Here is a 10,647-nt window from a genome sequence, read left to right as displayed (position 1 = left end):
AAGGGCTTTGTTTTGGGTCCCACAGGGCTGAAGAGCGCCGTCCACCCACCTATTCACCACCTGTGGTGGGTGTGGGGCAGCCTGGGACATTGTTTTAGGCCCCTCCAGGGCTGAAGAACGCTGTCCCGTTCTGCTGTTGCCCTGCAGCACCTTTCCTCGTGGCATCTGCTGTTGTGGTGCCACGTCCATTCCCCCCTTTCCCTACTACCCTGGTCTCAGTTACACCGCCGAGCTGTACCTCGGATGGCCAGGGGCATCCTCCACTCTGCCGGGGGCAGGGCGGCCAAGAACCAATGCGGGGGCGGCCCTCTCGCCTTTCCACCTACTAATGAGGCAACCTGGGGGTCAAATGTTATGCCCACCCCACCATGCCCATCGAGGCGTGCACTCATGCGATGGCCGGGGGCTTCGGCGACTCGACCATTGTAGCCGCCTCTAGGATGTACGGCAAGGGCATGATTTTCCTGAGGGCCGAGCAGGCGATCCACCATGTCCTGGAAAGGGAGCTCACGGTGGGTGGGACACACGTGGCGGTGGATCCACTGGAGGCCATCGCTGAACGTGTGGTTCTTTCAAATGTCCTGGCCTACCTCCCCACCGAGCTTCTCCTCCCCATCTCAACCTACTGGGGGAGGTCAGGTCCGGGGTGGAGCCACTGACACTCGGCCTGCGGGACCTCTCCCTCCGCCATGTATACCACTTCCGGCGTCAGGTTTTTGTCCGCCTGACCCGGGAGGAGGTCACAGAGGGAGGTTTTGTGGTTTCCCACCAAGGGGAGGACCATAAAGTGTTCTGGTCTGTGGCTGGCATGCGGTGCCATGCCTGCAGAGGGCTGGGGCATATTCGTCGGAACTGCCCCACCCTAATGGCCACCACCAACACCACCTCCAGGGCGGCTGCGGCTGGCACTGTCCCCATCTCCTCTTCGTCTTCCCAACAGCCGGCCCCTGACAACACCGGAGGAGCCTCCGCTAGACCAGGAGCGGCCTAAAAAGGCCAAAGACGGCACAGCGGTTGGACCGCGCCCATCCACAACTTGGTCCCATCACGGGTACTGACCCTGTGCCCGCCCCAACCAACTCTAAGGCCGCAGCCTGACCTTGGGACACATCCGCCGCCTCGCAACATCCTGGGGTGCCTGGAGAGACCACCACACGGGCTCCAGAGGGCAGTGGGGACCCTATGTACGGCCCCGAGCATGAGGCTGTTTCAGCCTCACCACAGTCCCAGGGGCTGGGCGATGCGCGGGGGGGAGGGGGGTGATGTTGACGCTGCTGAGGGCCCTCCAGCGGTGGAGGACCCGCAGCAAGGTGATCCTGCCCCCTGCAAGCTCCGCCTGCCTCGGGTGGAGGAGCTGGTGCATCTCGCTACCCCCTCTCCAGGCAAGCGGGGTTTGGTATCTCCTGTGTTTATTCCCATCACCCTGATGCCCAGTCCCGTTAAAAAGGTCAAGGTGGCCTCCAAGGCCACCGAGATGCCCGAGCATGGAGGCCCAGGGCCTGGCGGAGACGTGACCCCCGAAGGCTCGTTCCGCCCGGTACAGTTTTACACCCCGGTCACCTCCTTTTGTTCATCGCGGCAGCCACCAGTGTCCTTATATATTCGGGTCATGGGCGTGCGACGGCGAGGAAGGCTCCCCGCTCACAACACCCAAGCAGATGATGCCAGGTTCCATCCCAGAGCTGTTCCCGGGGGACCTTGGAGGTCTCTCCCAGGGCTCGGCATCGACGGCGGGGTCGGAGCCGTCCACGGACATTGTATCGTGGTGGGGAGCCTGCAAGGAACCCGCCTGAGAACGATCCTGGGGGTGGAATGAAATGAGAAGTTAAATGAAAATCGCTTGTCACAAATCGGCTTCAAATGACGTTCCTGTGAAAAGCCCCTAATTGCCACATTCCGGAGCCTGTTCGGGGAGGCTGGTACAGGAATTGAACCGTGCTGCTGCCCTGCCTTGATCTGCTTTAAAAGTCAGCTATTTAGCCCTGTGCTAAACCAGCCCTGGATCAACTCGGACCAAGGGCTAGCCGGTGGGCCCACGGCGCCCGCCACACTCCACGTAGCGGGGGGCTCGTGCTCAGGCAGTGACCGCTCGCAGGAGGAAGGCTGCTCAGTAGCGGGCGAGGAGGATTTAGATGCTCTCTGCAGCGAGTGCCCTCATGCCCGGCACTCAGTCTCCCTCCGGGCATTTTTGAAGAGCATCATGGTCACCGGGATTGTGTGCGGCTGGCCCTGGAGAGCTGGGGAAATCTGGCGCTGCTTTTGTGTCCAAAGCAGAGATCTGGTATGTCGAGCGCCTTCCTGTCTCTTGACCAGGAGAAGGCGTTCGACAGGGTGGGGCACGAGTATTTGCTCGGGACTTTGCGAGCTTTCAGGTTCGGACGCACTTTGTTGCCCTTATCCGATTACTGTACGCTGCCTCGGAGTGTCTGATTAAGGTTAACGGGTCCCTGACGGTGCCCCTTCGCTTTGGGAGAGGAGTGCATCAGGGCTGCGCCTTGTCCGGCCAGTTTTATTCTATTTGCGTGAAGCCTTTCCTGCGCCTCCTGCGGAGGAGGTTGTCGGAGCTGGTTCTGCATGAACCGGGCATTGGGGTGGTTCTTTCGGCTTATGCTGAGGACGTGCTCCTTATGTTCACTGATCCTGGTGACCTGCGGAGGATGCGAGAGTGCCTGTGTACTTTGCCGCGTCTTCTGCTGGGATTAACTGGGCTAAATGTTCCGGACTCCTGGTCGGTCCATGGCAAATGGACCCCCTCCCAGAGGAGCTCAGGCCCTTCAGCCGGAGCCGGACCAACATCCTCTACCTGGGAGTCCATCTTTGCCCGGCAGAGGAAGCCTGGCCGGTGAACTGGCAGGAGTTGGAGACCGAGGTCACCGCTCGCATGGGACGCTGGACAGGACTGCTCCGAGTGCTGTCCCACAGGGGTCGAGTTCTCGTCATAAACCAGCTGGTTGCCTCCATGTTGTGGTACCGGCTGGTCACTTTGACTCCTCCCCCTGACTTTGTCACACGCATCCAGAGAATTCTGATTCGGTTCTTCTGGAACAGTGGATTGCACTGGGTCGCTGCGGAGGTGTTGCATCTCCTGATTGCGGAGGGCAGTTTGGCGCTGGTGTGCCTTCGCACCCAGGGAGCGACTTTCCGCCTTCAGAGTCTGCAGCGTTACCTGTACGTTGAGCCTCCTCCACGATGGTGTGCCCTGGCGACGTATTTCTTCTGCCAGGTGTATGGCCTGAACTACCATGTGTAGCTCCTGTTCGTTGACCAGTTAAGTTTTCAGAGTTCTTTGTTGGCACTGCCCATCTTGCACCAGGACCTCCTCAAAGTCTGGAACATGGTCGCCACGCACCGCAGCTCTCCCCCGTTAGGAGTAGTGGCTAACGTAATGGAGCCGCTGTTCAGGAATCCGCACCTCCGCCAATATCCATTCCGGTGACTGGCCGAGCGGAGGGCTGTGGATGCCGGGTGACCAGGATTGGGACGTGCTGGGTGGTGGAGGTGTGGGCTGGATAATGCCCTACAAGCTCGCCGAGCACAGAGAAGTGTCCGTCCAGCGCGCGGCCAAAGGCATCCGAGGCCTCAAATCAGTCGTGCTTGGCCCAGTGGGCACACTTGGACTCGAGACGGCGCAGTTGTGCGGTGGCATCCCGTCTGGGCGGATGCCAGCTTGGATGGAATTCTACACTTGTCCCAGGCACTGGGACCCGCCCCCCCTCCGCAGGCGCCGGTGCCCCACAATCCCAGCCGCCTTTCGAAAATACCCTCCTTTTCGCACCGCGCGGAGGGGTTTCCTGTATGGCCTGCAATTGCACACTTTCCACCTCCTTGCCCTCGCCTGCCGTCCGGACACGCCTTGGCGTGCCTTGTTGTCGTCCGGCGGTGGAGGTCCCTCTACGGACGCATCCTCCCCATAAAACATGGGGACCTGGGGTGGAGGGTGTTGCACAGGGCAGTGCCGTTCAACCGGAGTATATCCTGCATCCAGCACTTAGTCTGGTGTGATACGCGGTGTGAAAACTAAGTAAAGTTAAGCCACCACACGGCCTCCCCAGAGACCTCACACTTCTGTGGCCTGGTGGATACCATGGGCCGTGTATGTTGTCTGTCCTAGGCTGCACTTCCTTTTTGCTTTCCTTACAATGTTGTTGTTGGAATTTTGTTTGCACTTCAGCCCCACGCTCCTGATCTACGGACGTCCGGTGCGGAGGGGGGCGGGGAAGGCGGAGGACCTCCTTGTGAACCTGCTCCTGGGCCTGGCCAAACTTGCCATTAATAGGTCCAAGCAGCGGCGACCAAGGGGGTCATCCGACCTGACTGTCTGACCCTCTTCCGCAGTCTTGTTCGCGGCCGGGTGTCCCTGGAGCATGCGGTGTCCACGGGCACGGTCGAGGCCTTCCGTGCTCGGTGGGCGCCTCAGGGGTTGGGCTGCCTTATAGACCCTGATTTCGGCACTTTGATTTGACGGGTTTTGTTAAGTTTCCGTTTCCTTTCCAGTTCTTTTTGGGCTGTGCTCCATTCGTTGTTTGGGAGCAGCCCCCTTTGTTTTGACCATAAGTTAATTTTTGTTCCTTTACATAGTTTTCACAGTGTATCACGCCAGATTAAGTGGCGGATGCTGTGTGGTGATAAACGCAGCAGGTTATCACTCACAAATCTCAAAAAACAAAAAATAAAAAAGTTATAATTATCTGCCCTTCTCATATGAAATTGTTAAACCCTGTAAAACCACAGGGTCTCAGACAATAATAGTGGAGATGAGGCCCAGAGGAGAAACAGCAAAGGATTCATTCACTTTGAGAGTAACAAACACAGTGTCTGTTCCAATAATAAGAGTCAGGCTGCAGTGTGAGAGTGAACACATCATTGGATCCAATATAATGATAATACAGTCAGTATCTAGAGAATCATAACTAAAGTTTGGTTTTCACAGTGAGTTAGTCATGGTTTGTTGACAACATAACATAATCCGCTTCTGGTGTCTGTTACTCTGCCACTGTTAGACCATAACCTTTAAAAAAAAAAATTAGAGTACCCAATTCATTTTTTTCCCCATTAAGGGGAAATTTAGTGTGGTCAATCCACCTACCCTGCACATCTTTGTGTTGTGGGGTGAGACCCACGCAGACACAGGGAGAATGTGCAAACTCCACACGGACAGTGACCCTGGGCCGGGATCGAACCCGGGACCTTGGCACCGTGAGACAGCAGTGCTAAGCACTGCCACCGTGCTGCCCCCTTTATTGGACAATAACCTGCCTTTTATTCCAATTCTGGTGTATGTCACCACTGCAGGTCCTGGGCTGACTGGAGTCTGGTATAACAATCAGAGTGTGGTTCCAGTGTCTCTGAGGTCATTTCAACTGCAGATAATCTGATGTTAATGGAGACAAAAGGCCCAATAAACATCCAATTGTAATAGGAGGACAAGGTGAAAGGAAGCAATGATATTTTGAGGGTTGTGTTGTGGTGAGTGTCACTGGGAGGTGTGGGATAAAACAGGAATGGAAACAGGAATGGAAACGTGTGACTGACTCCACCTGACTGAGAGCTGTTATACCCAAGGAGACAGCAATGAGGACATGGGGAACTCCAGAGATTTCTGATATCTGAGGTACATCTGGTCGAGGAACTGAAAATTTTCAGATCCTTCTCATAGTTCTCGAGTTACACAGTCACACAGGAAATGTATCTGACAGCTCATCAAAACCAAAGTTTTAATCTTCTCTTTGAGATACTTCGTGATTAAAAAGGTCAAATGTTAAAACATCAGTTTGAGGAAAATTCAGAATGTCACAAAGGTGAGTGAACTGTCCAATTACCCCATTCACCATAACTCTGCCAATTTACCCTCTGCAAGTGTTTATCCAATTCCCTTTGAAAGTTACTGTGAAATCTGCTTCCAGCAGCCGGTTGGTGTGAATTCCAGATCACATCACATCACTGTGTAAAAACAATTCTCCTCATCACCCCCTTGGGTTCTGTTGTCAAATACCTTAAATCTCTGTGTCCTCTGGTTACAAACCCTCCTGCTCTTGGGAAACAGTTTCTCCCCATCGACACTATCACAAATCCTTCCTCATTTTAAACACCTCTATTACATCTCCTCTTCACCTTCCCTGATATCAGAGGGACAATCCCGGTTTACCCTGCACTGAAGAGTCACAAGGCAGCTCGGAGCATAGTGGTTAGTACAATTGCGTCACGGCTCCAGGGTCCCAGGTTCGATTCCCGGCTTGGGTCACTGTCTGTGTGGAGTCTGCCCGTTCTCCCGGTGTGTGCGTGGGTTTCCTCCAGGTACTCCGGTTTCCTCCCACAGTCCAAAGATGTGCAGGTTAGGTGGATTGGCCATGCTAAATTTCCCTTAGTGTTGGGTGGGGTTACTGGATTATGGGGATAGGGTGGAGGTGTGGGCTTGGGAAGGGTGGTCTTTCCAAGAGCAGGTGCAGACTCGATGGGCTGAATGGACTCCTGCACTGTAAATTCTTTGATTTTTAAGGACTCAAAATGTTAACTCTGTTTCTCTCTGTACCGATGCTGCCAGAACTGCTGAGTTTTTCCTACAGACAAAAAAAGAAAAAAAAAGGGTTTTCCAACATTTTATGTTTTTCTCCCTCTTTTTCTTTCTTCAATCTATCACAAACACTTCATGATTTGAACACCTCAATTGAATAGGAACAGACAAAGATCAAGAGAGATACAGAGGAAAGGAGAGAGACTGACTGGGAGAAGAACTGAGAGATTTTAAAAAACAGAAAGATGAGGTGGCGAGAGATAAAAACTGAGAAATGGAGGAAACAAGTAACACAGAAAGAATGATATAAAATATAAGGGAGCAGGTTATCAGTTCCCAGCTACAGAGAGCAGAGGGAACTCAGTGACTGATTCACAGACACAGCCGGTTCTGTCCGGGAATGGAGACTCTGAACGGAAATAACCGGCTCATTTGTAAATGTCACCACAATGTGATCTGTGTGACTCTGCCCTGACTCTGTGGACAGATATCGGCTGCACTGACAGATGTTCTCACCAGATTGTGGTCCCTGGATTTATTTTCTGCTCAGAAGTGAGATGTGCTGATTGGAACCGGCAGCACAGAAACAGGAAGTTGTGTTACCTGAGAATGAAAAAGCAGGCGTCAGTTTCATGTTATCACCGTGAACAGTCTTCCTGCCTGTGAGGGTGAACTCACTCTGACAGCATCAAGAACACCCACACAGATTGCTGCTGGTCTCAGCATTACATTCACCTCACTTCCCATTTTAAACAACAAAATATGAGGTTATTTAATTTTTTTACATGTTCACTGAATTGGAAGATGGACTGAGGATTATCACTGGGAGAAATAAGGGGACATTATACAAAATTACATTTTCCTCAAAGAGGGTTATTAGAAAATAGGAGATATAAAGTGAGTCAGGGCCAATCAGAGGGAGAGAGAGAGAAAGTGAGAGGTGGAGAGAGAAAGGATTGAGTCTCCATAAATGAGATGTTCACTCAGAAAACGGAGAGGTTCAGTGTGTTCGGTGCTTCTTCAGAGAGAGATAATGAGAGAAATGTTTAGTGAATTTAGGCGCTCTGTGAAATAGAAAGGTTAAAGGAGTGAGTGTCAGAGAGAAAGACAGAGAGAGGTGGGAGGTATGTGAAATGAGTGTGTGTGAGAGCGGAGAGAGGTTAAGTGAGAATCTGAGAGAGAAGAGAATGAGAGACAGGAGAGCAGGTTCACATACCCAAGGATCACTGAGAACGATCAGAATAAGGAGACAACCCAGAAAACGGCCAATAGGAATCTTCAGCTGAAAACATCACACATTCTTAAAGGGACAGTCGGAGCTCTGACAATGCTCAGCTCCCAGTTAAAAGGGCAGGCACAGCTTCGCCCTTTTCTCGGTTATGTTTATGATTGTTAAAGGCTGGTAGGGGTGAGGTTTATTTAAAAGGACAGAATGTGGGAAGCACAGATCAGTGAAACTGGGAATTCTTGGACACAGGCTGCAGCTCCTTCTTTACCTGGGAATGAAACTATTGTCTAATTCTCCCTGCTGTTACCAGGTTCCTGTGATGACCTCCTGCTGGTTTTTAATGCAAACGTCAACCAATCTATTTTAAGTAGGTTTCAATTCAATGAATTCATTGTGACTGTCACACAAACACATTAAAATGTTTTAGACGATTCCGATGCATTTTCAGCCTGGAAACTGAAACCAGCTGCTTTGCATTCAATCAGGAACATCAGTTTTACACCAATCGCTGATTTGACAGCACAGTGGGCTAAACAGCAGGCTTGTAATGCAGATCAAGGCTAGCAGCGTGGGTTTAATTCCCGTACCGGCCTCCTCGAATAGGCGCTGGAATGCAGCGACTAGGGGCTTTTCACAGGAACTTCATTGAAGCCTACATGTATAAGCAATTATTATTATTACATTTCCAGCATTCACCATTGTTCTTCCCGACTCTGAACACAGTTGTAAAGAAGACTGCTGTTCCATGTCTAGGGGTTCTGAGATTTGGAGGAGAGCGGATGGAACATATTTCTTACACATCTCAGGATTAAGTCCACACGGGGACTTTGCTGACAGTGAAGAGTGATGAGAAAGACCAAAGTGTCATTTGTTCCTCTCAGTGTGACCCTGAAGGACTGTGTCCAGGCTGAAGTTCTGTTCCTGCCAAATGATCCTCCCCCAGATTGTCCTTTCTGAGCTCCAGACCAGTGATGTTCAAAACTCAGGTGGGAAAGACAAAAATCTGCAACAACGTTTCAAACACATTTATTCAGAATAATAAACCTCATCAGCAGATTAAGACTGTCAGAGTGAACATTATTCAGTGCTGGACATGATTAACAGCATCAATCAGGCTTTAATCTAAACCTTGTAGTCGCTTGTGAACTCGCTGGTGTGTTAACAGGTGGGATGAGTGAGTAAACCCCTTTCCTCAGACATTGCAGTTGAATGGCCGCTCCCAGTGTGAACTCGATGATGTTTCAGAAGATAAGATAAATGAGAAAATTCCTTCCCACATATGGAGCAAGTGAACGGCCTCTCCCCACTGTGAACTCTCTGGTGTGTCAGCAGGTTGGATGACTGACTGAATCCCTTCCCACACACAGAGCAGGTGAACGGCCTCTCCCCAGTGTGAATTCGCTGGTGATTCAATAGGTTGGATGAACGAGTGAATCCCTTCCCACACACTGAGCAAGTGAACGGCCTCTCCTCACTGTGAACCTGCTGATGTGTCAGAAGGTTGTACGAACGTGTGAATCCCTTCCCACATTCAGAGCAGGTGAACGGTCTATCCCCTGTATGAAGTTGCTGGTGTATCAGAAGGTTGGATGAATTAATGAATCCTTTCCCACAGTCAGAGCAGGTGAATGGCCTCTCCCCAGTGTGAATTCTCTGGTGGCTCAGTAGGGCAGATGGACGGCTGAATCCTTTCCCACACACAGAGCAGGTGAATGGTCTCTCCCCAGTGTGAGCGTATTGGTGTGTTAGTAAATCCTTTTTGTTTTTAAAGCTCTTCTCACAGTCAGGACAGTTAAAAAATTTGTTATCAGAGTGAACAAGTTGATGTGTCTGCAGGTGGGATGACTGAATGAATCTTTTCCCACACAAGGAACACGAAAACGGTCTCTCCCCAGTGTGAATACGTTGATGTGTCAGCAGATCCTTTTTACATTTAAAACTCTTCTCACAGTCAGGACATGTAAACGGTCTTTTATCAGTGTGAACAAGTTGATGAGTCACAATGTGGGATGACCGAGTGAATCCCTTCCCACACACAGGGCAGGTGAATGGCCTTTCCTCAGTGTGAACTCGCTGGTGTGTCAGAAGGTTGTATGAATGGGTGAATCCCTTCCCACAAATGGAGCAGAGGAACGGTCTCTCCCCAGTGTGACTGCGACGATGAACTTCCAGTTGTGATGGGTAACTGAATACCTTCCCACAGTCCGCACATTTCCACAGTTTCTCCATGGTGAGGGGTCTTTATGTCTCTCCCGGTTGAAGCTTTGTCCACACACAAACATGCGTTTAATGTCTCCCTGCCGTGAATGATGCGATACTTTTTTTGAGGCTGTGTAACTGGTTAAAACTCTCTCCACAGTCAGTGGACTGGAAAACTCTCATTGGGGGTGGGTCTTGGTGCTTTTGCAGTCACACTGCTTTAACAGAACAAACACTTCTCCTTCCAAATTCAAAGCCTGATGATATTGAGCTCTCAATGAATTGAGTGACTGTCAGATTTCGATGTGATGTTTGGTTTGAGTTTTCTGTCGGCCAATCCTCCACTTCCAATATCCTGTAAAAGGAGTTTACAAAAGACATCACCTGTCAATCCAGGGTAGAAATTCTGAACAGACAATTCTAGTTTCTCTGGAACAATTTTCCCTCTCTTGTTCCCCCAAAGCTGTAAATCCCAGTCCCACACACTCTCCCTCCTCCCTGGGCTGAAATGCAAACCCATCTCACCATCTGCACCATTTCTTTCCTCCACTCCCAGTTTTCTCGCTCCCTCTCCTCTGCCTGGGTTCAGTTCTCCAGCTCCTGTCTGCAGACTGACAATAAAACCAATGGGTCTTATTGGGGGGTTTGGGTTCTCACCATTGTCCCCGCTCGCAGCGGCTCTGATTCAGCCTCTGGAAGCCGCACTCAC

At 51.2% G+C, this 10,647-nt stretch overlaps 1 protein-coding gene across 1 annotated transcript; it reads right to left on the bottom strand.

The window, feature by feature from the left end:
• Positions 1 to 8,749: 8,749 nt before the first annotated feature.
• On the bottom strand, positions 8,750 to 10,303 carry LOC140418297 (uncharacterized). The gene has a single exon (XM_072501764.1). The coding sequence runs from the start codon at positions 9,966 to 9,968 to the stop codon at positions 8,898 to 8,900; it is 1,071 nt and encodes a 356-aa protein (XP_072357865.1). The 5' UTR covers positions 9,969 to 10,303; the 3' UTR covers positions 8,750 to 8,897.
• Positions 10,304 to 10,647: the final 344 nt, after the last annotated feature.

The sequence above is a fragment of the Scyliorhinus torazame genome, chromosome 5, assembly GCF_047496885.1.
Source record: "Scyliorhinus torazame isolate Kashiwa2021f chromosome 5, sScyTor2.1, whole genome shotgun sequence".
Classification (NCBI taxonomy): domain Eukaryota; kingdom Metazoa; phylum Chordata; class Chondrichthyes; order Carcharhiniformes; family Scyliorhinidae; genus Scyliorhinus; species Scyliorhinus torazame.
Note: the sequence above shows the minus strand (reverse complement) of the source record. Positions and strands in the feature narration are given on the sequence as shown.